General features: G+C 43.4%; 1 protein-coding gene across 1 annotated transcript; it reads right to left on the bottom strand.

The window, feature by feature from the left end:
* Positions 1 to 162: 162 nt before the first annotated feature.
* Positions 163 to 26925, bottom strand: CMTM7 (CKLF like MARVEL transmembrane domain containing 7). The gene is made up of 5 exons (XM_054639694.2): positions 26709 to 26925; positions 7601 to 7774; positions 4713 to 4811; positions 3601 to 3682; positions 163 to 3243 (listed from the first exon to the last, which is right to left on the bottom strand). The coding sequence occupies exons 1-5, from the start codon at positions 26868 to 26870 to the stop codon at positions 3230 to 3232; spliced, it is 531 nt and encodes a 176-aa protein (XP_054495669.1). The 5' UTR covers positions 26871 to 26925; the 3' UTR covers positions 163 to 3229.
* Between the last annotated feature and the right edge of the window lie 721 nt (positions 26926 to 27646).

Below are 27646 nucleotides of genomic sequence, written 5' to 3'. Positions count from 1 at the left end.
GGACAACTTTTGGATGGGATAGTGGGAGCACATCCAAACACAACAGCAGGTTTTTCTGTGGCTCTTACCTATTTTCCTCCAGTTACAGGATGTATTCTGATACTCCCCTGAGAGAAAGTCACTGCTGTGGTAGAGGAAGGAAAAAAATGACCAGGACAACAGTCTGATTCTCCACATCACCCAGATAGCTAACAGAGTTTATTTCTAAAACAGCTGGAATCCCATATTTGACAAAGTTGCAGACAGATGGAGCTTTGAGAACCAGGTTGACACTGAAGGAGACTTAAAACACTTTTGCTGGCAGAGGTACAGCAGAGAGGTGTTGAATTCCCTGCCAGACGGAGCTGTCATTCAGCAACCCCCGGTGGAGCTGGTGATAACAGAAAATCTGTGCTCTTCTTGGTAGACATGCTTCACAAGGAGGATTTGGGGAAAGCAAGGAAACTTTGGCAGCAGAGATGTCAGTCTTCCAGCCTGAGAGCAGCCTGATTAGGAGCATCTGGTGGGTCTATGGACCCAGCGCTGTCACAACAGCCAAAGCTGCAGGAATATTTTAGCCCTATCAGTAGGCACAAAAGCCAAAAGGGAACTGGTAACTTACATCTCTTGATCCAGTATAAGCAAGTGCACTTACAGCAAAACATATTCTTTGGATGATCACAGATCATAGTTCAGAAATTCTTTGGTTGTTAGACTGCATGAAATTCCCCTTGACTTTTTTTTCTCCATATGGTGACAACTGACAAGAGTGATGTGAGAGGCAAAAAAAAAAAGCCAGTATAGTGCCAGGAGAGGGGGCATGGCTCCAGGAGAAAGTGGAAACAGCATTTTCTGCAGAGCAAGCTCAGGCTCCAGCCCCAATCCTTAGCAGGTGCTTCTCCCCAGTGCCATTGCAGCGCTGAGGTCTCAGCTGCACTCACCCTGTCTGCAGCACAACACTGCTTGCCACAGCACTGCCAAGTGGCCTTAAAGCTTAATGTGGGAAGGTTCCTACTGTCAATCTGAGGTCATACCTCAGGAGGTGAAGGAGAAATAACACAGCCTTTTTCTTCTAGGGGAACAGGAGAGGTCGTATCCTTAAACATCTGTCATATCAGTGCAAATTAAAGTCAGAGTGCTGCTTTCCAAAAACTGTAAAATCAGTCTTGGCAGGAGGACTGGTGATCAAGCACCCCTGCTGCAAAAAATTAGACACACACATATATGTGTGTGTGTGTGTGTGAGTACCTTGCTCTGCAGGTACTTTCACTCAAAGTGCCCAGAATGAGGTCTCTTGTCACATAAGGCCACTTGACTGGCCCTGTGCTGGCAGCACAAGGAAGGCTGAGCTATCACTGACACTGCTGACAATGGATTCCCAGCTGAGAAGAATGTTTGTTCTCTCTAGCCAGAGAGCCTTTGAGCTATGCTCAATTCTGGTTGTCAAAAAGAAGAAAATGGCTCATTCCTGGCTAAGCATAAAGCACATCATCTGAAGGTAGGGGGCAGAAGTTGAACATTGTAGAAGAATAATAGTCAACATGAAATTAGTGACAATATATGTGCCTGTTATATGGTTCATTTGAATAATCCTCTGTATTAATATTGAAGCACTTTATCTTGGAGTGAATGTATGTACCTTCATCCACTAAAACCAGAATTTTGTCCTTTTGAATTGTTTCCTGCTCTGTGTTGCTCTAAACAGCACACTTTTGAAAAGGAATAGCAAAAAGAATCACAGAAACTGTGCACCATGAGGAGGGGGATTCTTACCTCTTCAAGTTATCTATTTTCATTTACTAACTCAAAATTTTTGACATTTTAGCAGCTGGCCAATTTTCTGTTGTCAATTAAAAATAAATTCTAAGTAAAGATACATATATTAGGATGGAAAAAAAAAGGTGGCAACAAATAGCAATATATGTTGACCTGCCATGAGGCACAAAAAGAATTTTCTGAGACAACCATTAAATTACTTAGCATTATTGATGCAGAATTTCAGACAAATAGAAAAAATAAATAGGAGGCCAGAAAATGGTTTTTTTCTTCAGACTGTCCCTGGTAAACTCTATAAACCCAACTTCTGCTGCACCATCATGCAGTTATCCCGACAGAATAAACCAAGTTCTACTTCACAGCTAGACATGATAGGAGAAGCACCAAAGAGGAAGAGAGGCCCATGCTTCCTTTTTTCCTGCAAAGTATTCCCAGCTCACCAGAGATGGATTGCAAAAGGAAAGACAAAGGTGCCAAGAAGGCATTGTCTCAGCACTGAAGTTACATAGAATTTCATTATGATACCAGGTTGGACAAAACTGAACTGTTCTGTCTGTCCAGGCTCTGGGCAGAGTCCCCAGGAGCACAGATTCCAGCTGAGGCAGAGAAGTGACATTACCACATGTAAGAGAGAGAAAGAAGCACATTGCTCCATTCACAATGGGCTTTCCATAAACACTGTTAGATTACAAAGCAAATAATTTATAGCAAATGCACAGAAATTTTATAAAGAAATGGTCTTACTATGAAGAGGAGAAAAAAGACCCCATAAAATATTAAATGTATGTTCTTGGGTGCATATTTTCCTGTATTTGGCAAGGGAATTTTAAAAGAATAATTTTTGCTAAAAATTCATGGAGAAAATCCCTGATTTCATCATGTATTTTGGGGTTAGGAGGAAGTGCTTGCAATGATGTTTTCAAGTTGCAGTTCATTAATTTTTGATGCTGGCTGAGCTGATGTTAGAAAAAGTCCACAGCTCTGATGGAAAGAGGTAACAAAGGCTTGGGTCAGCTTATCCAGACACAAATTAGTTTGTAACTGTTCACTTGTTAAACATATAATCCTTGGAAGTTAAGAATCAGGTAGGAATTTGCAGGATTTCCCTTGTGTAAACAGATGGAGGAAATCAGAAGGAATTTTTCCATCCCTCTGAAAGGAGAACCAAATGACTGTCCAAATGAGTTTTAAATAGCACTATTGCAAATAGCTGGAAACGGCCACAGCCCAGCTTGAGAGTTAGAAGTTGTCTTTCTCTGAAACAAGCAGATTCTCCATTATAAACTTCTTTTGGTGGGGGGAGCAAAAAAACTTTGGTTCACAACATTGTTTGGCATAGGAATTCAAGTAGATCTTCCAAAGCTACCAGCTTGTCCAGGCTAGTAACAAAATACCCATGTCTCTCTCGTCAGTAGTGGACACTCCTCTTTGGCATCCTGTTTTGTAAGGCAGACATCTTGCACAGGTGATGGAGTCACACAGATGCACCTTTGAAAAGGAAGACTAGTGTCACTTGTGTTGCCACAAACAAATTCATCCAATTTATTAAGCAACACACTGGAAATCTTTTGGTAAGGGGTGGGGAAGGGAGAAAAGAAAGCACTGCTATGCTCACTATTAGCTAGAAGCAAGTTATTTTGCTCTTGTAGTTATTTGTTAACAGCTGTCAGTAGCTGTGACAACGTTTGTGATGACAGAAAATTTGGAATTATTGCTTTTTGAGTAATTCTGAGTCACAGCAACCACGGCATTAATAGATTCTTCCAGGTAGACACAGCCCTGTGCCAGAAAATATAAATATTCATTCTGGGAAGCATTCAGGCAGTTACTAAGCACGATACTTACTTGTTGACTGTGTGATGCACGAAACCTTGTAGGATGACCACATGCTTATAACACAAAGTATTGTAGCCAGGAACCCGAAAGTCTGGATGAGAAAACAAACCAACCACAGATACTTATGGAGCATTAGATGACACATATTCCATGCATGTATGGACACTTTTGCATATTCAGCTACACATTTTATGGGATTAACAGACCCAAAAAATAGTGGGGTTTTTTACTCCATTCTGACAAAAGACTAAAAAACCCAGAAGTTTCTGTAGTATAATAGCAGCTTATGTCTTGTCAGAACTGAAAGACAGACTGAGAGTTGTGCACAAGGAGGGAGAAAAAGCTGGACAGCAGTATGGAATGTGAAGTTCTGAACTTCTCACTAGGATTCTGCAACAAAGAAAAGACTGTTTCTAGCACCTCTGATTACTGCTCTTTTACTGCCCCATTCAAACAAGTCCTTCCCCGCTGTCTGCCAAATAAACAAGTCAGGTAGGTCTCCTAGTCTGTTTGCACTGTCAGGACTAAGTTTCTGAAAGTAATTCTTTATTCTGGAGGAGTTGTATTTCAGGTCCTGCTGCTGTGAAAATACTGTCACCCACACTTGGAAGTCATGCCTCTCTCTGCGCAGCCTTCCAGCCAAGAGAAGCAGACAGCACCTGCCAGAAGTCAGATCAGAGCCTCAGTGGGTTTTAGCTCAGGAGAAATTATCTTGAACAGGGCTCTGTTCAGGAGCAGGAAGCGTTGAAAGCTGAAAAGTGCAATGAAATCTTTTAGGTAATTTCCAGCTGCTACAACAGTCTTTTGTCAAAAGTTAATTGTCGTAATTCTTCACCTAAACACATTAGTTCCTGTGAGTTAAAGCAAAAGCCTTTGGTTTCAATGCTCTGGCAGGACAAATACCAACATTAGTGATGAGTCCAGCATCTGACAACAAAATATTTTTGTTGGCATTGTGTTACAGAACATTCACTGAAATGAGCTAGAAGGTTGTTCACCTAACCAAGACACAACTAAGGCAAGTCTGTAAGAAAACAGAGGTACAAGTGATAGATTTCCAATGGCCTACTTAATATATATTGCAATTTTAAAAGTGTCAAGCCTAATAAACACAGTCTTACCGCTCCAGCCACAAGTCCAGTTATATTGTAACTCTTGGATGCTGCTACAATCGATCCAATGAGAAGCAGAATTGTACCAATTAAGTAATGAAGAAACTCCTGAAAAGACAAGCACAGCATGGATCAGAAAGGAAACTTATCTGCAAAGCATTTTGATATGTCTCAGAAAGAAAGTAAGTTGGCAGAGGTGACTCAAACCCTCAAACCCAGAGGACAAAACATAGCCAGAAAGGAAAAGAAAAAAAAACAACAAAGTAAAACAAAGCAAAAAACCAAAACCCAAAACCCAGCAACTCACCTTGTGAGAGGATTTTATACCAAACCTCAGTTTCTGTTCAAAAAAGAACAGTTTGGGTCAACTAATGTTTCTGGAATAGGATTTACTTGCTGGGTATGGATGCAATCCTTTCAATTCAGCACAGTACATTACTTCAGTGCATCAAGTATGCACCTTACCTAAAGAGATGGTGCTGGAGCAAGGAAGGAGCCTTAAGGACATCTTTCTCTAGCCTATATGAAATGGCATAAGTGGGAAACCAAATGCTCCTACTTCTGATAGTCTTAGGAAGCAAGCACTGGATCTACTGCTGCATTTACAAAAAACTTACATCAGCTGAGACTGGGAACCATAGGGAAGGGAGGGAAGGCCCAGAAAGAACAGCTGCAGTAAAACATGATGCCATGGGGTTTTCTGAGAGAGGACCAAGGCACCATATTTAAATTCTTCTCTGATATGATAAGTATCAGCCTAGGAGTCAATTTTACCTTGTTACAAGCACAGTGTATCTGTGGATTTAGATTTTGAATCCCCACAAAGCTTATGACAACCAGTACAGGTGTCTGGACACTGAACATGGGTTGTTTCTTGTGCATAGCAGGGTGGGGCAGGTGGATATCTGCTTCCTTTATCTGCATTGCACTACCAGCATGAGCCAAGCAAATACAAAGGAAAGGAGAGGAGAGATTCTGTCTCAAACCAGAAGATGGAATACAATCCCAAAAGGAAATTTTCCAAGGAAAGCCCAGAAGATGAACAGTCTACCACACCAGTTTTACCCTGCTCAGGTGTTACAAAGAGCTGAGGAGGATTTTTCCAGTAAAGTAGGCTCTGAGACCACAAGTTACTTTCCTAATTTGTAAATTTGTTTCAGGTAATCAAAATCTCAACCCTTGCATTTGCCAGAATAAATTATATGCATAAGGAGGCTTCTCTGACTAGCCCATGACGCAGCAGCAAATGGGACATTCCACTGCCTCCTTAGAGACATCAAATAAAGCAGTGTACACAGGCTACTACTTTAGAGGAATCCAAGGGATGGGCAAAGCTGCAACAGAGTCATCAAAGGCCACACTGGGTGGAGACCCAACCCCCAGCAGGGCCAGAAGAGTGCCCTTCTGGAGAAATACTTCCAAGCTTTAAAAGGTGTCAGCAATGAACAACCTCTTGAAGCACTTCAGCTTTACTGGCTGCAAATCACACCCCTGATTGCAATGTAAAGATCCTGCCAGGAAACTCATCCAAATGCTAGCTGTAGTTTTCCAGACTCTCTCACATCTTCCTCTTCTGTTCTAAAGATACTTAAATGTGACTGAAAATGAGGTTGTTTGTTTCGTAACAGAGCAGCAATGTTCAAGCATCACATCCTATAAAGCTTTCTGAAGCTGAGCAGCCACAAACTTCAGTGCCTTAAACTCTGGAACGTTGAGGAATAATTAAACACACAACAAAAAAAAAAAACCCAGAAGCAGCCCATGCAAAGGCAAAAATAGAATAGCCCTGTTACAGCAATGCACACATTAAATGCTGCTCTGCAAAACTGTCATTTATTAGCTTACTTCACTCCTTTATTTCAATCCCTGCATCTGTACTCTATCTAGATAAATAAGTACCTTTAGAAACAAATAGTGGTGGCACACATTTGAAAAAAAGTCTAGCCATATTCTTCAGCTAAAAAAAAAGATAACTAATTTTTTCTCTCTGGTTATAAGTGGATGGATGGACAAACTGTTATCTTAGATCTGTAAATTGCTTACATAGTTTCCATTAACCACCACCCAACTACTTCTTGGGTTTAAAAATTCCTCTCTATCTCTCCAGTTGGCTTTCCCCACTCCTTTGGCCCTTCTTCAGTGGAACTAATATATTGCAAGGGAGGCATGTTCTAAGAGGTTGTTAAAATCCATCATCCCACACTAGGATGCAGAACTCTTCTGTTAGCTGACCTGAGCAGAGCTACTGAGGAAGTTCAGGTCTCACATTTTTGGTGCTGCCTGTGGGTTCTCTGCTGGGATATGAGAGATGGATGTGTATGGGAAATGCGGGAATGAGGCAGGAACATCCTGCAGGATATCCCAGGAATGGCCAGGCTGTGCAATCAGGCTGAGGCTACTATTTTTTGCTGTTGTTTAAGTTATCTAAAACCATACCAAAAAGAGGCACATTTGATTTAAATAGCACTCACAGGCTTTATTTTGGGACAGGATGTAGTACATGAATTCTAAAGCTTGGTGATGATTTGGTACTTTAGCAATGCCTGAGCTGCTATAAATGACCTGAGCTAGGACCCACCCGCTGAAGGCTTGATGATCAGTCGCTTCCTTTCAATTGTCTCTTAATAAAATTATTGCCTTCCATATAGTAGATCTAGATTTATGTCTGTGCAAAGGAGGGCAGAATCAAATCCAAATCAGCTGAAAATCTCACAGTTACACAACCTGCTGAGCTGAATGCAAGCAACAAAAGGATTTGCACAGGAGGCAAAAAAGAACTGAATGAAAGACAGCCTAACTTGAGTGAGAGTTGAGTGAAAAACAGCACAAGGGAATGGACTGAGAAAGCCCCAGCAACCCCCAGGAGAGGAGAGGAGAGGAGAGGAGCCCAGGCTTACCGCGAGCGGCCAGCTAACACAAGTCAGCTTCCTATAGACTCTGAAAATGTGCATGATGTAGAAGAACAAAATCATAACCAGGTCGCACATGGTGACAATCTGAAAGAAGCTGTATGCACTGTAATCTGTCCATGGAGAATTATTTACACTGATGAATCCAATCAGCAGCGTGATCTGGAAGACAAAAGGCACATTCAAGGTGTTCACTTTGGTGCTCGGAGGGTTGTGGAGATGATTTTAAGCACAACAAAATGACACTTAGAAACAAAAGACAAATATCTAATGTAAATGGGGTGATCCCAACAAAATGGAGGACAAAGTAACAAGCATGATAATAAGGTTTTATAATTAGCTGATAAATGAGCTGAAGCGACCCCCTGGTGAAAGGGGCAATGGCCAGAGGGAAAGCAGCAGTTTCAGCCTGAAGATCTCAACTTGAAGATGACTCTACGTACAACAGAAGGGGTGTCAAATAGAGAAATGGAACTGGATGCCTGGAGCTGCACCAGTGACTGAAGCATCTGAACCCCAGAGACCTTCAGAAGTCCACTGAAAGCTGTGAAAATGGAGGTGTCCATGAACATACATCTTTCACTTTCATTTAGTGACATTTCTCACACGCACAATTGGGGGACCTGAGCTAACAGTTTTACTTTTCCTTTTCTGCCACCTATAGAGCAGAAGTATTAGTGGACTGTAAGGCAGTATCAGAGTAAATAATATAAACATTTGGAGGAACTGATTTAATTCACCTCAGCCCCAAAACTTTTATAAGTTAACACTGCCACATAAAACTATAAAGCATTATTGTACAACTTCTTTCAGCTGTGTGCTTGCTAAGGACAAAAGCTATTTCCTTTTTTTCTTTAATCTAAAGCTATTTGTTTATTTTACTAATCTTGCTGCTTCCAGCAGCCTGGATAACCTGGGTGATCAAAATAAATCTACCAAGAATATATTAAAATATTTTTTTATTACAGACTCAGTCAATGAATGCTTTCAGCCACTGTAATTTTTAGTTCATCCAAAGTCAGCCAGAAGCTGTAATTATTCACATTTTAAGTGTTTCTCCTGGACATTAAAAAACTATCTGAGGAAGCCAGCACTTCAAGACTGCACCATCCTTTCCTGCACACTCATCTTCCAAACTCCCAACCAACTGCATTCATTATCAGAATAATTTCCTTAAGATTAAAAGAGAAAAAACCCAACCCCAACACCCAAGCGACATAGCTTAGATTCTCCCTAAGTGTTAGCCAGGTTTCACCTGCTCATTTCTGAGTGGACAGGCTAAATATACACATGTACAAGGGCAACCAAAAGGTCTGTATGTACAAACTTCACAAGGACCTGCCACCTTCACCAATCTCCATCCAAACAGCCACATCAATGTCTTGACAGTGACCCACCTCAAAACAGTGGCTCCACAGAAAAAAATTCAGTGCTCCATATTTCTTCCCACACAAGTGGCTAAACTGTTGTCAGAACTGTTGTCAGAACAGCTCCATTATTTTTGCTGTGGCAGTCCAAGGAGGTGATATTAGCCCTGTAAGTGAGCCCTGCTCTCTGAATCTTAATGTCAGTTAAGCAGAGTCATCTGACTTAGCCACTGAATAATAATAACTTAAATAATAATAAAAATAACTTGACCTGAACAATCAGAAGGAGATAATTTACCCTATAAGCTAGAAGCACACTCTAAGTGATGCAAGACACAGCTATTATTTCCATAATTTAAAACTAAATTTAATGAAATTTTATTCTATAGGAAGACTCAACAACAAGTCACAGCAAGCACCGAGCCTTGCTCTTGGATAAAAGTGGGATGAGGACAACATTCTCTAACCACCAAAGGCTAGAAGTAGTTTTCCTTATTTGTCTTCACAATAATCAGTTCCCCATTTCAATTACACTGTAAAAATCAAGAAGGAAATGTTAATTCACAGAAATATTAAATCTGCCCACCAGCTCATTTCATGCGTGAACAATTAACTTTAGCAGGTTTTTTTTCAGTGTACAAAGGATAAGGAGGAGGACTGGACTCTTGAAGTACAACCACCATTCAAATAATAAAAAGTAGTGGGAAAAAACCTTAGTTTAAGCTAGACCCAGTTCTTTCAATTTCATGGAAGCATAGCAGCATTTTTCTTTTCAGTTAAAAGGTATAAAGAAATCGAGAAGCATAAAGAAGAATGTGAGTCATTCAAGGACAGAAAGTACATCTGAGGTGTCACAATCCTCAGAAATAAGAAGATACATGGTACCAATGAAGAATCTGCTCAACCCCTGACCGGGTAGAACCGTGGATTTGAACAAACATGCTTTCCATTTCAACAGTTCTTCATGACTGAAACAACTCCAAACCCAATTAGTAAAGATTCTCCCTTCTTTGAATTTAGATGTGCCTCAGCACACAGACAGGAAGAAACCACTGCATGGCAAGAGATATTTCTTTCAAAGATTTACTTTCTTAGCATAAATCTTGCAACATGAGATTTCTTAAGAGTGTCCTTGGTTCATAGGCATGTGATTCTGTTTCACAGGACAAGTGCAAAGGGGACCTCTCCACAACTTCATATAAAGCTCTACCCCATCTGCCACACTGTATTGCCTGCAGATACAGAGTTTAAAACTCACCTGTTGAAAAAAGAATGCTAACAAATACAAGAGAGCCACACAATGTCACTGGTTCTTTGAAACTGACAAATATTGAAGTTCCTTCACCAGACACTGGTTTATCATGATATACCAGGTGATGACTGTACCTTTTTTCCCCCTGGGATTCTGGTTTCCAGAGAACTGAGTGATAAAGTGATAAATATGTAACTGTCTGGGATACAGTTGAACATCTATCTCAGAAGTCGGTCGGTGGCACAGAGAGCGAGAGAAAGGAATGGCAAAGCACCGATCAAATGTTATGAGTGTTCTTTATGCATCTGTGCTCAGGGGAGCAGGTTTATACACCCTGAAAATAAAAACTGGAGGCACAAAAAAAACCCCAAAAAAACAAAACACCCAGGGCACTACTGTTTCCATTTCAATATAGCACTTCACAGGTCATGACAGCAACACAGATGTAATAACCCAGAGCCAGCAAGCCAGTGTGAGCACAAGTACAGGTCAAGTGATGGGCAGTCTCATGAGAAGATTTTGGTGTGCTCCACAATATACACCCGGGCTCCAGACCTGCATTACAAAATGGATGAGGGACACATTGCAGGGTACTATTATTTAAGTGCTTTCTGGTTTCTGAGAACAAAATAAAGACCATATGCATTAATCAACCCCAAGGAGGCATTTCTACATTTAAATAAAGTTTCACATTTACTCTGTTTCATAGAAGTCCATCAGCTTAAATGAACCCACTTCTTGACTCTCCTTTGGACGAGATATTTGAAATGAGTTGTGAAGCACTTTTAGGGACACTGGTATAGATCAGGAACTATCTTGCAGTCAAGGCAATGTGAGCTAAAGGCAGTCAGCACTTAGCAGACAGAAAAGACATAACAGAGACTGCAAAACTTTTACAGAACCTGCATTCTCTTCCCTACTTGGAGCTGAAGATGAGGTAACCACATCCTCACAATCTGCCTCTTGAATGGCACTGGCATACCTTCCCAAGCTAAACCCCATCCTGATTGGAAATTAACTCAGATCTACCCAAAAAATGAAACATAATTCTTTCTTTCCTGATGTGGTCCTCTTCCTAAAGCAGCCCAGGAAGCTGTTGGCCACCGTCACCACAAAAGCACATGGTTGGCTCATGGTCATCATGTTGTCCCCCAAGATCCCAAGGTCTTCTCTGGAGAACTGCTTTCCAAACTCCAGCCTGCACTGGTGCAGGGGATTACCCTCAAACATCTCCAGATACAGGATTTGGCATTTCTCTGTGTGGAACTTGATGAGACTCCTCTCTCTCTCCAGACTGCCAAGATCTCTCTCTCTATGGCAGCACAACCCCCTGGCTCATCAGCCACTCCTCCCAGGTTTTTCATCACCTACAAACTTCTCAGGAGTGCACTCTGCATCATCATCCAGGTCATTAATGAGGATGTGGAACAGTGCCAGTCCCAGTATGGACCCCTGATGTACACCACTAGTGAGTGGCCTCCAACTGGACCTTGTACCACTGATCACAACCCTCTGGGCTGAGTTGTTCAATTTTAAATCCATCTCACTGCCCACTGATTTCATCCATACCCAGTTTGTCAGCTTGTCTGTGAGGATGTTATGGGAGAACAGAACCTTACCAAGATCAAGGTAAACCACATCCATCCCCTGTCCACCAAGCTAGTCACCTCGTTACAAAAAGCAGCAAGGCTGGTCAAGCATCATTTCCCCTTCGTAAATCCATGTTGACTACTCCTGATCACCTTGTCCTTCATGTGTTTGGATTTCTAAGAGGATTTTCTTCATCATCTCCCAAGGGACTGAGGGGAAGATGACAAACCTGTAAGTCCCTGGATCTTCCTTCCTACCCATAGATATTACTTCAATCTGTTCAGAATGGCACACCTTCCTTTTGTATTTCTCAGGCTAAAGAAGATAGGGAAAGACTGGACAAGAGGGATACATTCTCCTCCCCTACCTTCCTTTTGTATTTCTCAGGCTAGAGAAGATAGGGAAAGACTGGACAAGAGGGATACATTCTCCTCCCCTGTGCTATAAAATGCCTCTGGAAGTGTTCCCTGGAAATGCTGCTTCTTTTTAAAAATCAGCTGGTTTCCTCCTTGTTTCTTCTTGTCCCTGACAAAGAATGAGTATCTGGAGCCCACTGGTCATTATTACACTCAGTAAAAAACAAAGAAAATGTGTATCAAGACTTCGATGAAATTAATTTTCCACTGCAGGAAAATTCAAAACCTTCTTAATGAAAGGAGAGGAATCATGCCTTCATATTAAGAAGAAATTATATATAGAAGGAAGATCCAACTTCCAGTTATCCTAAGGCAAATGCATACTGGAGAAAAGCCCCATGGCATTAGGCCCAGATGCTGTTGTACTTCTCATTTTAGATGGTTTGAATTCCACCTCTAACTCCCCATGCTCATTCTTGGGTGGCTGCAGTCCTGCAATTAGGCTACAGAGCAAGCTTGGCTCCAAACACCCTGTCCACATGGGAGTGGGCTGGGCATGATGCTGAGACCCAGAGCAAGCCAGCCACACAACCCTCAGCCTCTCTGCTGGCTGGGTGCTCCTGTGGCTCCCAGTCCTGTCACTGGTCCCAGAGGCCACCAGGAACACTGCCCAAGAGCTGCCTGCCCTCAGGGCTGATGGGCTGGGCTCTCCTGCACCAACACTCGGTGCTGGAGTGCACCAGCACAGAGGGAAAAAGCCCAGGCCAAGCCAGCAAGCTCAAAGAACTTAACAGAGAACCACCTGCTCCAAGAAAGGGGCAGGCAGGGGTGCATGCTCACCAGTCCAGAGATTACACATACAATTTTCTTCACTAGTGTCCTGAGGGTAACAAAGGAAAGGATTTGTTTTGCTCCACATGTACCTACTGGTACCACAAAGCATTTTCTGCTCATGTGGTAGAAGATTGTAGTTTATCTGACCACAGAACAATTTTATAACCCAGGAATCAATCTGTGCAAGTGCTTTGTATGATCTTTTTCTACTGTCCTGCTATAATGGATGTCATAAATAAAAGCTCTGGCTTTATTGCCAATACCTAATTCCTCTGTAACATTTGGAGAGAACTAAATTTTCCACAGACACAGCTACCTGCACAAACATAAATCCCACATGATCTCCAAAACTGACAAGAACCTACTCTTAAAGGAAAGCCTAATGTTCTGAGGATGAGAGGCCCATTTCCACTGACACAACAAGGGAGAAATTGTAAGTCACTGACTCTTGAATCCTGACCCCAGTTTTGTAGCCCTGTTTCTGTCTGAACTTCAGTAAATCATGTATTTCCCCACTTCAGCTCCTCCAGTCACCAAATTAGGACTAAGAAAGACTTCACATGCATTGTTCTGAAGTTTTGCACCTTCAAAACACTTCAGACATACAAAATAAAGGTGAGAATTTTGAGGATTGCTAATAAATGTCTAGGACAAGATGGCTGTTTTCCTTTACAGAGTGAATGAAAATAGATGCTCACTAAAAATACCCCAACAAGCAAAGAAATAAAAACAGACAAGACGAAACCCCCCAAAGCCATACGAAAATACCCATATCCTTTTCCTCCCTGCTCCCCTCTCCAAAAAGCCCAAAAACCCAAATGGCCAATCAACAGATATAACAGACAAGCAGGTGTGAAAATCATCCAAGGAGGAAGCCACACAACAAGCAAAAGGAGGAAAATGTTCACTTTCTGAGAGCTGCTTTGAGTTGCTAGCTCAGCACACAAGATAAACAAAAATGAGACTACGAGCTCACTGTAAAATGGAAATCAGTATTTACTTCCTGTCTGTCACTTATTACTTAAAACCAACTGTGAGCAGTGATTCAGAAAGCACACCATGCACAAGACATTGCAAATAAACTGGTTTTGGATCTTTAATGCTAGGACTACTTTAGTGCTCATCCTCTTGACCATCCCTGACTGTTCAGAGCTGCACGTTCTCAGTCACCCCTGTGCAGCAGCTCTTTCACCACCCTGCCAGTGGAGCACAGGCTGCCCTTTCCCAGTGTGCAAGCTGTGCAAGCCCCTGCACAGTGGTGATGCCCTGCTGTGGGTGTGTCACAAGCTGCCTTCACAGCAGCTCACAGGGGCTGCCCTTTCTGTAGTTAAAACCACAGAAAGGTGGTTCTGCTGATAACCTATCAGTGCTTCCTGCTGAACTGGGCTCACACAGCAAGCAGCAAGGCTTCCTGACTCTCCTCTCCCTCCCCTCATCCCAAAGCACGCTCACAAGTGGGAAATACACTGGCAATGCCAGCTGGCTCCAGCTGAGCAATGGGATTTTCCAGCCCATATGATGTTGTGTTCAGTGGTAACAGCTCAAGACAAGCAAGCAGTTTTCAGGGGGAATATTTTGGGTTATAGCATTTCTCTTCCCAAGCAACCAGTATGTTTAGAATCATATACTCACAGGATATTTTGGGCTGGAAGGGACCTTAAAGACCATCTATGCCCAGCCTCCTGCCATGGACAGAGGCTCCTTCAGCTAGACCACCTATCCAGCCTGGCCTTGAACAGAGTAATGGAAGAATTTACAGCTTTGCTGTGTGTGCAGCTTTTGCTTTCCTAATAAAACTGCCATAATCTGGATCCATGGGTCTTTCCTTCTATTTTCTCCCCATCCTGCAGGGGAGGGCAGTGAGTGAGAGGCTGGCTGGGTGTTTGGCTGCTGGCTGGGGTTAACTCACTGCATGTGGTCTACCCCTTATCTGGATATCTAGCTGCTGTGGTAGCACAAAGAACAATATTAAAAAACTTCATTGCAGAAAGACACTGACTATGGTTTTCACAAATCCCAAGACAATGTACTGAATTGCCAGGCTGAAACTGCTATCTGACCATGTAACTTTAAACTCTGGATAATAATTTTCTTTCTCTATATAGAAATAAGATGTGAAATGCCAACCTAACTGCAGGAGGAAAGATAACACTAATACGAAGCAAAATTGCCTCAAGGTGCCCCGTTACAGAGGAACATTATAACTCTTATCTCAAAGTTTTACCATAATACCAGGACATATACATTCTCATGTATGATGCACCCAGCTCTGTGTTATCTTTTCATTTAATTATTTTGCCATGCAATGTACAACCACATCCTCGCGTTTCTCAGAGTATTTTTTTCCTTGACTTTTCCCCTCTACCATATCCTCCCATAAGAAGAGACAACTTTTTGTCTCTGGTGTTTCCTTTCTTTTTTTTTTCTGCTCCGTATTGCCCTTTCCTCTTCTTTCCCTCCTTTACACTCCATGTTTCTTCTCCTTTTATATCTCTCATTCTTTCCTATCCAAATCTCCCTCTCTACATGACAATGCACCCCGATTCCCTCTTTTACTATTTCCTAACGATCTTGCCTACTCTCTTGCATCAGGGCACGTACTGAAATTAGCTAACCAAAAATTAGCACCGTTCAGGGGAAAAATGTCAGGGGACAGGATTCAGCATAGTGCTACACCTGCACAAACACTGCAGGCAGCAGCTCTGGCTCGCCAGTTTCCTTTGGTAATACCTGAAAGTGCTTTTCTTTTTCATCCATTGTACTTGATGGAGGATCGATGAACCTTTGTACTGCTTTAATGTCCCTCCTCCTGAATCTGAAAAGAGGAGGACCCTGAGAACTATTCATAAAATTGATAAAACCTGTTTGATTTCCACTATCTTAAAACTTACCCAAGTTTTAATGCAAGCAATTGTACAGAAACTGTGTCTGCAAATTTAGAGCAAGGGACAGCACTGACTCATGCAGTTTCATCACATTTTTTTTAAAATATAAGAGCTAAATGCTTTTTGTATTTGAATGAAAAAAAGTCAAAGTTTCCAGCTTGTGACACCAGCCAAGATAGTAACTGGAATTTTCCATCCCTACAAGAGCCAATCAGGATAACTGTGCCCTGGAGAAATGTCACTGATTACAGCTGGACATTTCCAAATGTTACACCTCAACACACTGCAGCAACACCCACATATTATTAAGTTCATACTTCTGGATGGAGTAAAATAATTTTTTAACAGCTTCCCAAATCAGAAAGATGAGCAAAGCACAGATCAAGGTTATGACTGCAGCTCAGGCAAGACTGGTCCAGCTAATCTAAGCAGCAATTGTTGACTGCTGCTGTAAACAAGATTTCCTTCTTCCAGGGCAGTGTTGGAAATGTGAGCTGTAAACCCCCACTAGAAAAAGAAGATAAAAGGCACAGTCCATTTGAAACTTCATTAATGGCAGATGAAATCAGCTGCCTGCAAGTGCATGGTTCTGTGAAGCAGTCAGTCTTTGGTTGCACAATCATCTCTCAGCCCCTGCGTCTGGGCAGATTTCCTTCTTGTCTGGCTGCTTTGCTAAAATAAGGAGGCTGCCTGGCCTCTGATAAGTCACTTCTCTTGTGCACCACCATCCACAGGCTATTTATTGAAGATAAAAATGGTGGGAGGGTGAGAAAAGGCAAAATAATCTTATTCAGACCCTCTACAACAAGATAAGAGGACAATCTGAAGTACAAGTGAGTGGTGTTCTATATCTATTAATAAAAGTTATCTATCTGCTCAGGCCCAGGCCTCAGTGGTTGAAAAGGATGTGGGGTAATCCCAGAGCCAGCATATGAAGGACATTATTAAAGAGCCCTTGATGCTGGGTGTTAGCCATGATCATTAAAAAGGCAATTCTTTGTAATGACTAGCTGCAATTAAGTCCTGTCTGCCACTGATCACAGGGCATGCAGGACTTCAATCCCACCCCTGCCAGCTGAACTAGCTCCCTGCCTCAATCCCACAGCTGCCTGCACACACTGAAAGGCACCACACTATCCTGCATGTCATTTACTGAAAGCTAAGGACTTCATGGTTACATGGCAAAGAATATGCTATATTCCCATCAGACAGTGAATTAGTGAAAAAAAGAAAAGCTTGTTACCCACAACAGCCTCATAATTTTATTTCTTCTTCTCTCCAATTTGTTTAAAAATCTACTTAAATTTAAAACATTCCAACTGTGAAAGCACTATCGGTAAGTTTTTCCAATCTATGTAAAAGCTGCACACATGACCCTCGAAGTATTGCAACAACTGATTAACATTGCACAAGTGGCATAATGCAAGTTACAAACAATTCCCCAAACACGTAAAATCCACTGCAAAACCCTATTAATGGCACAGCTGACTGCTAGCATGTCTGCAAAGGATAGGAACAGAAATTTTAATACAGCAAATGCCCTAGCAAGGTTCCAGCTCTGCAAAACACAGCTGCTTTCCCTCTAACTTTCAAAGAAGCACCACCTGCAACAACTGGAAATATTACTGTGGACAAAGCCAGGAGAACCCTGCACTTTGTAGCTTGTTTATTTATTAATAAGGAATTAATTCTTTGTGCAGGCAACAGAATACTACCTTATTGCTGCAAAACCCCATATATGCACGTGGCTCCTGCTGTAGCTCACCCCATTGTAGAAGATCATCTATCTTGCATAGTAGGGAGAATCTCTAAATCATCTCAAAAGACTACAGGAAGTAAAAAACATTGTAAGAGACTTGAATCTCCAGACTCCCCTAGGAGAAACTGGAGTATCTGGTGATAGCAGCCGAAAATGAAGGTAATTAGTATAACCAAATCTCTCCAGATTCAAGAATTGCACAGCAAGCTGTGATTGATACTTCTGTCTTCTACAAGTCAAGCACTTCCAACATCTAGATCCTCCTAGAGAGCCACGTCAGCCGTTCTGTCCATCTGGTAAAGCTGAAAGTCAGACAGAAGGACGGGAGAAGACAGTCCACAGTGTGAGTAGGTTGGTATAAGTGGAGAAGGACTGCAGGAGGCTGCCCACCTCACCTGCCACACCTTCTTCAAGCTGACTGGGAAGATAAACTGCTTGCAGGAACCAGGCACCACTGAGACCATCACTCTGAACCATTCTCAGATTGTTTGGCTTGTTTGTACTGCTTGCCCATTAAAAATCCCCAAAGTGAAGTCCCATATTGCCAGTGATACACAATCTAGAAAGAGCTTAATCCATACTTGTGAGCTATAGAGCTCTTGTAGATCAATTCCATGGCTGCCTAAAAATGGATCCACCAACTGTGCATGGCAATACCACCTACAGAGAAGGAGCCCACGTTGGCTGGCCAACCAAGCCTGGCTGCTAGAAGCCCAGGGTACATTGTGCATATTTACAGGCAGCAAAGTTTCCACCATGTTCTGGACATCCAACACGTATCTAGCAGCACACAGCCAGATAAAACTAAGATAGGAACATACAACACAAAAACCAGTACCCCAGGGCAACAATCATTCTATTTAAGCTATCAAATTAGATGCATGAAAAAACAAACAGCAATCTCATCTTGCTGGAAGTTGTTGCTGAGATCAAGGGATACAATGTGAAGGGCTCAGTGATGCCTCATGCCTCTGCCTGCCAACCCTCTGTGAGCAATCTGCTCATCACTCCCCCTTAGAGATGCTGCTCACAACACAGCCCCTTCTCACTGTCTGAGTGAGGCATTTAGTGCTTGACTGATTCAGATCTTCAGTTGACACCTGCCATATCTCTCCCTGCCTCAGAGATCACCACACTGACATCTGGCAGTCACAGACAGCACAGACAGCAGTTAAAAAGTTGTTATCTATCATCTCCAGCAAGGGCTTTGCAAGCCATGGAAACCGTAGCTTGAGTGGGGTCTCCTTGAATAAGAGGAGGACTCATTTACATCACCCAGTCCACCTTGTTAGCTGTGCTGGCATATCATGATTTTCATCAGGAAAACACAGGTGAGAGCTCCAGAAAACATCAAGACAATGCCCAGATGAACTAGCATCATCACAGCCTGGCTGCTGGATCAGAGTGGGTCTTTGCCCACCACAGAACAACCTTTTCTAAGTGTGAATACTCCATGCTTAGCAAGGTGCCAGAGAAGTGAAGGGCACTGAAAGAGGGGGAAAAATGAGAAGAGATGAGATTCCCCCGTGGCACTGCTGCAGCTGACAGCTCTCAGTGAGTGCCTGGAGACTGACAGGCCTCTCCAACAGGCTGGGACAGCACTCCTGTGTCTGCTAGGAAGTTGGATACTCAAGCAATTGCCAAAAGGCTCAACAAGCCAGCAGGTGAGAAGCAGCAAGTGGGGACTGTGCCTTTCCCAAACAAAGAAAAGAGCTCTTGCAGAGCATGATTACAGACTCGAGGAAAATAGGCCAAGTCAGTCTGCAGTTCTGCAGCTGCTGATGGTCATCTCATGTTAATAGCATACTTTTTGCCCAGCTGTCAGCACTTGTGTCTTGAACTCATTCGTGGTACCCCTAAAAAACAGAAACAAAACCACAAACTGCCAAAAATATTATGAGAAAATTCCCCCTAAAGTAGCTTCTCAATTTTGTCATCACCACACTTCCATTTTCCTTCAGGGAAGCTGTGAGCAGAAGAGGAAGCCCTAAGCATTGCAGCTGCTGCTATTGTTTCAGGAACAGCAGCCAGGTTTGTTTTGGCTTTGAAAGCTGCTGACAGCTAGCCTTTACCAGTCAGGCACATCTGTCCTTGCCATTACATTCATCAGATGACCATCATCACAGGCCAGGGAGTTGTTTCAGCCACAATGACCCCTTCAGGAATCTCAGTTACACAAAGGAGAGGAAGCTTACAGGTGGGTGAAGGGAAATCACAGCAACTTCAGAGTCTGAGCTCTGTGTACAGAAAATAGCAATTTCTGGCTGCTGCATACTTTACATATGACCACAAAATAGGAGGACAAGACCACAGCACACACGATATGACAATAGCACAAAGGGGACAGCTCAGCCACAGGACTGAGTGAGCACCTCTCAGGGACTCCCCAGGGAGGACAGCAGAGGAAACACTTACTCATAGAAGGAAACACTGTCTGGCTTTGGGGAACAACACCCCACTAATGCAGAGCAGGTACCAGAGCCTCGGGGTCAGGTGTGCTTCTCTCTCTCACTGATGGCTTCTGCTGGATCCCAGGGAGACACAACACAACAGATTGTGCCAGCCCCTGCAGCCCTGGAGCCCAGTGAAGGATGCTTGGAAAGGTGCTCTGTGTCGTGTACAGGCTCTGAGCAGAGGGGCACCCAACTTGTAAACAAGGGATCCACTGGGGTCTGTCACTCTGGGGCAGGAGAGGAGGATGTTCAAAGGGACACCAAATCCAAACAAAGCGAGGACAGGGAACACATTGCTCTTGCACATCTTAAAAGGTATTTGCAGAGCAGTAAGAATCCACATTTTTCACCACATCTTATTATCCGCAGACACCGTGTGACCTAAGATTTTTAAACACCGCCTTAAAATTTAACTTCCCATAAAACAAATGTGCTAAGAAACCACTGCCAATACTTCACTCTGCTCGTTCAGGCATACAAAACACATCTCAGGTGATGTGGTAAATTCCTATGCTTCATTTCCCTTTTCTTGTTATTTCAGAAAATGTTATTTGTTGACCCCTGTTCAATCACCTCTACAGAAAGAATCACCTCTACATGCACAGAGATAGCTAATGAATGTATTGCAACAAATCCAAATGGATGCACCAAATAAGCAATAAAAGATGGCTCCAACTTTGAGCTTTTAGAAAGCCTCTTTTAGTAAGTAAAAAACTGACACTTTCAGAGCAGAGATATCCTAGTGTTTAGTAATGACTATAATTGCCTTGGAGTTGATTTTTTTAGCCTTCTAGAGCAGTTTTGACATCAGAAAAACTACAAGTTTCTTTTTTTTTTTTCCCTGAAAGAGGCAGATAGAAATTAAAACAGATGGTACAAAACCTTCCCCTGCCCAAGAGAATAAGCAAAAGGACTACATTCTCAGCTTGTGGTTTGAAACACATGGAACCACTTCAAGCTTATGTATTTCCTGCCTTCCATGCCAGACACTTGTTCTTGTCCACAGCAACCTCTATGGCTGCACTGTTCCCTAAAAACACTTATGGAAAAAGAAAACCAGAGAGCTGAAGTAAATCTCCATTAGTTCCACAGGTACTGTGTAACCTGTGGACTCCTATATCACTGCAGCTGAGAACAGCTGCATGGAGACAAGACAGAAGGGGAAAATTCCTTAAAATGGTGTTCCTTGTGGAATTTCACATCATCAAACAAAAGTGTGTCAGCCTCCCAGCAAGCACTCCTTGGTTAACATGCAGAGAACACAGTGTTTGCTTCCAGCTCTTACGCAAACACCTGGAGAGAAAAAATGGCCACCCAGAGCAGCAGCAGCATGTTAAAAACACCACTGGCTGAGGCAGCCAGCTTTGTGTCCTCAGAGGGGAAATAACAGGACCTCCCAGTCCTACTGGGCTTAATTACTAAGCTTGGACATTCCTTACTGCAGTGCTCCAGCTTACTTTGGAGCCATCTAAGACTCAGACAGGTTTTTTCTTTCTCTTTGTTCAGCATGCCCAGCAAGGTCCTTTTACTGCAGTTTCCAGCAGAACAACAAAAATAATGAGCAGCTACAACAGCTCTGACCTTGGCCTCCGAAAATGTGTCCCATTGCTTAGCCAGTAGTTTTTCTTGCACATTTTTGGGGTGATTTTCCACCATCCCCCAGAAAGCACAGTCTATACAGAACTTACAGACAGATTTACAATTTCAGCACCTCCACATATCACCAGAATGCCTCTCTTCTGACTGAACAGCTTTATTAGAATAAAGGCAAAATCATGTCACTGACACACTGCTGCACAGAATTAGATGTTTTACTTCAATCACCTCCTTGCACAGAAAGATGTTTCAGTCTCAAGATCAAGTTAAAAGACTGAGTAGCTCTCAAATAATTCCAAGCATCACTTGCTTTTGTGAATTTCTTTTTCTTGCATCAATGATTTTAATCAGGAATTGTTTTCTTGCACTAACAGATTTTGCTCTCTTTTCATATTTTAAATTCTTCTGAATATAGCTCCCCAGTAAATTTGGAAACACATTCAGAAATGGAACTTAGCTACAGCAACCTCACTACTAGCATTCTCTAGCCTTCAGTGTTAGATGAATGAATATTCTCTTGAATGCTATTATGCAACTGTATGTTAGTATACAAATAACCCAGAGAGGTTTCAGCACACTTCAAAGTTGCTCAGAATTACAGACTGTCTTGTTGGCCATTCACTTGTCAAGTATGTCATTGCTTTTGTCAAGGCATACTTTGGAAATTAAATAGATACTCTGCAGAAAAGCTTTAGCTATTGCTTTAGCATTTTTAACAAGTTAAAATGATGTTGTTAAGTCAGCTTTTATTGAGTTTATCCTTTTTTTTCACATTACAATTGCTTGTAATTTTTTTCTTCAGCCTTGAGAAGGTAATTTTGATTTTCTTGTTCTCTGTCTTGTGAAACTGATGGCTCATATTGAGCTGACAGAATCAGCACTGCTTTTAGCTTAAAACCCAGTGTTCTGAGGCTGTGCTTACTCTGACAGAGCTGTAACAGTAACAGTGGTGTCATTGTGGGAACAATGGCCTTCAGTCTGAACTGTGAGCACAGTTAGCTTGGCCCAACCTAGGGGAGGTGAAAGAGAGGCAAAGGCAGCCATGGGTCACTGTGCACCTCTCAGGAAAAAGGAGTGGTCCAACAACAGTTTGAGAAGCCTGAAAAACCTACACAAGCATGTGCTGTGCCATGATGGCTCTCCTACACGTGAGCTCTCAGCTCTTCAATTTTCTCTCTTCAGCCTGTATGGGCACACTCCTGCAAAGCTCTGCAGCAGACACTTTGCACAGGTGATACAATCACTCCTACCACGTGCCTAAGAGAGGGGGACACCTACACAGGCTCCCCTGTCTAACATGGGCTGGGCTGGAAGCAGGACCTCATCCAGTACAGCATCAGTGGCATCCTCCAGACTTCAGCTGTAAAAATATAAAAAGCACATGAGGCTCTAGGACAAATTCAGTGGAACCAGACTTGTTTCAATCTATCAACGCTGGCACTTGAGCCACCTTGGTGACAATACAAATGCACATTCATACCACTGACCCTAATAGCACAGGATGCCTCAAAAAACTCCCAAGAACCCATCTATTGAGAACTTGCCAGGCTAGCAAAAGAGGTTCCTACAAAGGCTTACAATAAAACAAGTTAGCAGTAGCACAGAATTAGATGTTTTACTTCAATCACCTCCTTGGACAAAAAGATGTTTCAGTCTCAAGATCAAGTTAAAAGACCGAGTAGCTCTCAATTCCAAGCAGAACTTGCTTTTGTGAATTTCTTTTCCAAGAAAAAGAAACAAACACAAAGCAAATGTGCCTCAACCAAACCAGCACAGCTCATGCAGAATGCTGGAGAGTGCCACCTGTGTCAATTTTGGCAAGCTGGCAAAAATTCGAGTCATTCAAGTCAGTTTCTCTGGTCTAAGTGTATTGTGCACATTGTTGCACACCCACTCACACACTTGCTTAGTGCACTGCTGCTACAGAACCAAGGTGGCCACAGTGGGATCCTGCACATATCCCTAAGAGGTCGTGGCACAACAGCAAATACCAAAAAAAAAAGAGAATGAAAGGAAAGAAAAAGCAAAATCTGTATTAACAACATCAAGTTAAACAAGCTGGAGCAAGTTAGATGTTGAAATACTTTGCAATTTTCTGTTAAAATCAGAATGTCAGTTCAGACTGGATTTTGAAAAGAGCCCCAACTAAGGTTAGTGACAGTCACATATGGAAAAGCAGCTTTCAAATAGTCTTACTGCCACACAAAATACACAAGTCTGCATAACTATGTTTTCTCTTCCATTTTATTTTCAACATATTTATAGACTATTCCCTAGGCCATGAAGTCAATGCATAAAATACAGTGTCTTTTAAAGCTATAATAATTCTGCAAGGTTAAAGAAATTCTCTAGCAAAAAAAGTAAAGGAACTTGCATAGGCTTACAGAAGAAACACTTTTTTCTTCTTAATTTCATTCTATGCTAGACACCACAGCACCCAGAATTTCAACACTCAAAATTAGCAACAATTCAGGCTGCACAATCTCTTCAATAATCCTGAGTTTTAGTCCTTATGTCCTTACAGCAGAACAGCTGTAACATTATCTTCTATTTTCTTCCAATCATTTCCATAGCATGTTGTTGTCATATATTAGATTAATGTCACTCACATAAACATCTAATCATTGGGGTTTTTTATCTTGCAAGTACAGCAAACAGCTCTCAACATTACAGTAAATGATGAAATGTTTCTTTCCTGCTCTCTATAACATCCTCTACTTCTTGGTAAAGGGGACAAAGAAGAAAGAGAAAACAAAACTTGTAACATTTCCTCTTCACAACCACAACCACTCAGAGGCCCAGCACATAATTTAATGTGATATGATGACCAAATGACCTTACCTTTCCCCTTTGCCAGCATAAGGGTTCTGCTTCTCAGTAAGACTACACCTACACTAGTGCAGGAATGTCTACAGATTTAGCACAAAGAAATCTTTACCAGAAAAAGTTACTGCCAACATTTTGTACTAGGAGAACTGAATGCTCATACAAATGGAGCTGTGGGTATAAATACTGTCTGAGAAGAGATAAAAGAGAATTGTAAAAATATTTAGCTCTCCCTAATTGGGTGCAGGAGTATATCTAGAACTAATGTATCATGGTTATTTCTACAGGCTACAGCACAAACATTTGGTTTTCTTATGGAGTTATTTGAGAAGGCGCTACTGTGATATGTGATATTGCAAGAGGTTCATTTGCCCAAAGTTCCTTGAATACCTGAGGTAACTCTGACTGATGTTTACAGGCAAGATGAAAAGCACAAAAATATAAGAAGGTGAAGCTAAAAGAGTGAAACTGAAAGGAGAAATAATTTAGATTATTTTAACTTCTGTTAAATTCACCACTTTAGGACACTTGCTTAAATTTGGATGAATTTTAGATTGAACGGCATTGATAAAATATGACTTTACGCAAAGTATGTGTAGCATTACATAAAATTAGATTGATTTACATCCAGCACATGAAAATATGTAAAGCATGTAAAGAATGCACGCACTTAATACGCACACCAGAAACTGACATTACAGCACCAATACCCATGCTGTGGCAGCTTTAGGAGTCACACCTCAGAGCTGGAGACACACCAGAGCAGCATGGAGGGCAGAGAGGATGAGTTATCTCTAGTCCATAAAAGGAACTGTTCTTTCCACAGTGGTGAAAGCAAATAGACTTTCATCTTATCAGCAGAGCACAAGTCTACTGCTTTAGGGCTACAGGTTCAGCTGCAATGTAGACACATGCTTACTTGTCTCCTGCAAAGACTCCCCAGATCCACTCAGTGGTTTGGGAAGAACCCAGGACAGAAGAAGGCAGCAGACAACTCTTTGTGTTCCTACAGCACAGAATTCATAGTGAGGGACAGCTCTGAGTCCCTCTGTCTCACGAGTGCAGGGCAGATGCTCAGCAGGTAGAGGCAGTCATGAACAGTCATGGTCAACTTCATCTCCTGCTACCGATGGTTATTTCTAAGGGCAGCTGACAGCTAATAACAAACTGGAAGAAACCAGGCAGCTTTTAAAAAGAAACCTGGGGATTTGATGTTACTACTCAATAACTTAGAACATAACGAATCCTAACTTCGAATGTCAGTTTAGAAATCTAATAATCTACACAACTTTTAAAAATGACTGCACAAATACAGGCATGGGGAAAGAAGGCATTGCAAGCTTACAAAAGATAAGGCAACAACTCCAGGATAAAACTCTATCAAGGCACAACTTCTTGCAGGATGAAAATGTACGTGTGGAGGTATCTGTACACGATATCTTTCATGGTCTTTCCTGAGCATTATCACTGCCACTACCGTAATTAAGCTGACAAATCACCCCACAGATAATTATGGCCCATAAAAATGAGAAAGAGCTTATCCATCTGTTAATCTTCTCCACATCTGCATGGAGCTGAATTTCATGCACTGACTTAAGGCATCAGCTCAAAACCTGGCAGCGTTCCACCATCGACTGCTTTTGAATTTCAGCCATACATCTCCCACATCCCTCCCCGTGTCACTGGGTCACTGCAGGAGGTCTCTGGCAGTCAGGGCACGGAGCCAGCACCCTCAGCTGTGGTGCCCAGCTCTACCAGATCGCTGTGGGCACCGCCACTTGGCCCTGCTATCTCCTAAAAGCTTACCCACACTACGGGATGAGTGCGGAATGAGGTGCTGCACTGCACGACGTGCCATCGCATCACGGTGCTACCGCTGCTAAAGGCAAAAAGTTAACACTGCCACTTTGGGCTGGCACACGTCCGTCTGCTCAGAAGGGACCATTGCTGCGTTAGGAGGAGGCAAAGGCAGCTTCCGACAGACGCTCTGCCAGAGGAACGTGGGTTTTTGGTCCTGCTGGCAGCTGCGAGGGCTGAGGGGCCAAACCCGCGCGGAGCCCGTCGGGCTCTCCGGCCGCGCCGCCACAGGAGCCGTCCGGCCGGGACGGGCGCGATTCCCGCGGGCTGCGAGGGCCCCGAGGAGCCCCGGCAGCGGCCCCCGCCCCGCTCGCCCCTTACCATCTGGGCCACCTTCAGCATGCCGGCGCAGGAGCGGAAATAGCCGCCGTCCATGAGCTCCGCGTCCGAGCCCGCCGAGGAGGAGGCGACGGTGACGGGCGGCGGGGCGGCGGGCCCCGCGCTGCTGACCCCGGTGCGGATCACTCGAGCCCCGTGCGACATGGCTGCGACCGCGCTCCCCTCGGCCCGGCACGGGGATCGGGACGGGACGGGACGGGATGGGATGGGACGGGACGGGGCGGGGCGGGCGGCGGCGCCCCGGGGCTGGCGGGGCCGGGCGGAGCGCGGCGCTTCCCCGCCCGCTCGGGCCGCGGGGCGGGGGAGGCCGAGGGGAGCCGCGGGGGTTTCCCGGCCTCCGGGGAGACGCCGCCGCGCCCAGGCGGGACAGCGGGGACCGGGACAGCCGGGAGCGGGAGCCGCGCAGGGAGGCTGCCCCCGCGCCGTGCAGCCCGCCCGGGACCCATGGAAACAGGCCGGAGGGAGCGGGACCCATGGAAACAGGCCGGAGGGAGCGGGACCCATGGAAACAGGCCGGAGGGAGCTCCGCACCGAGCAGCTCGGAGGGGACAGTGACAAACCCCTGGCAGGAGAGCGACTCCGGTGCTTTGCTGTGGAGGCACAGCCGCAAACAGCGCCTTCTTACACGGCACCCACTCTTGCCAAACCCCCTCCCAATAATAAATGGTTTTTGTCTTTTATGAGATCTGATTCTCGATCTCATAAAAAATAAAAACCATTTGCATTAATGGGCAGCAACAGGTAAAACTGTAAGGGCTGTCCAGATGTCTCAGGCCCAGTGTTTTCATTAACTCATACAGCAATTGTAATGAAACACAGCAAAGGAAGCTATGTATTTCTTCACGTTTAAAAATAACTTGTTCTGCTTTCTGACAAGTGAGCTAGCAGCAGGCCTCTGAGCTGGGCATATGCCACTTTTG

Source organism: Agelaius phoeniceus, chromosome 1, assembly GCF_051311805.1.
Source record: "Agelaius phoeniceus isolate bAgePho1 chromosome 1, bAgePho1.hap1, whole genome shotgun sequence".
NCBI lineage: Eukaryota > Metazoa > Chordata > Aves > Passeriformes > Icteridae > Agelaius > Agelaius phoeniceus.
The sequence above is the reverse complement of the archived record's forward strand: the minus strand, read 5'-3'. Positions and strand labels throughout refer to the sequence as shown.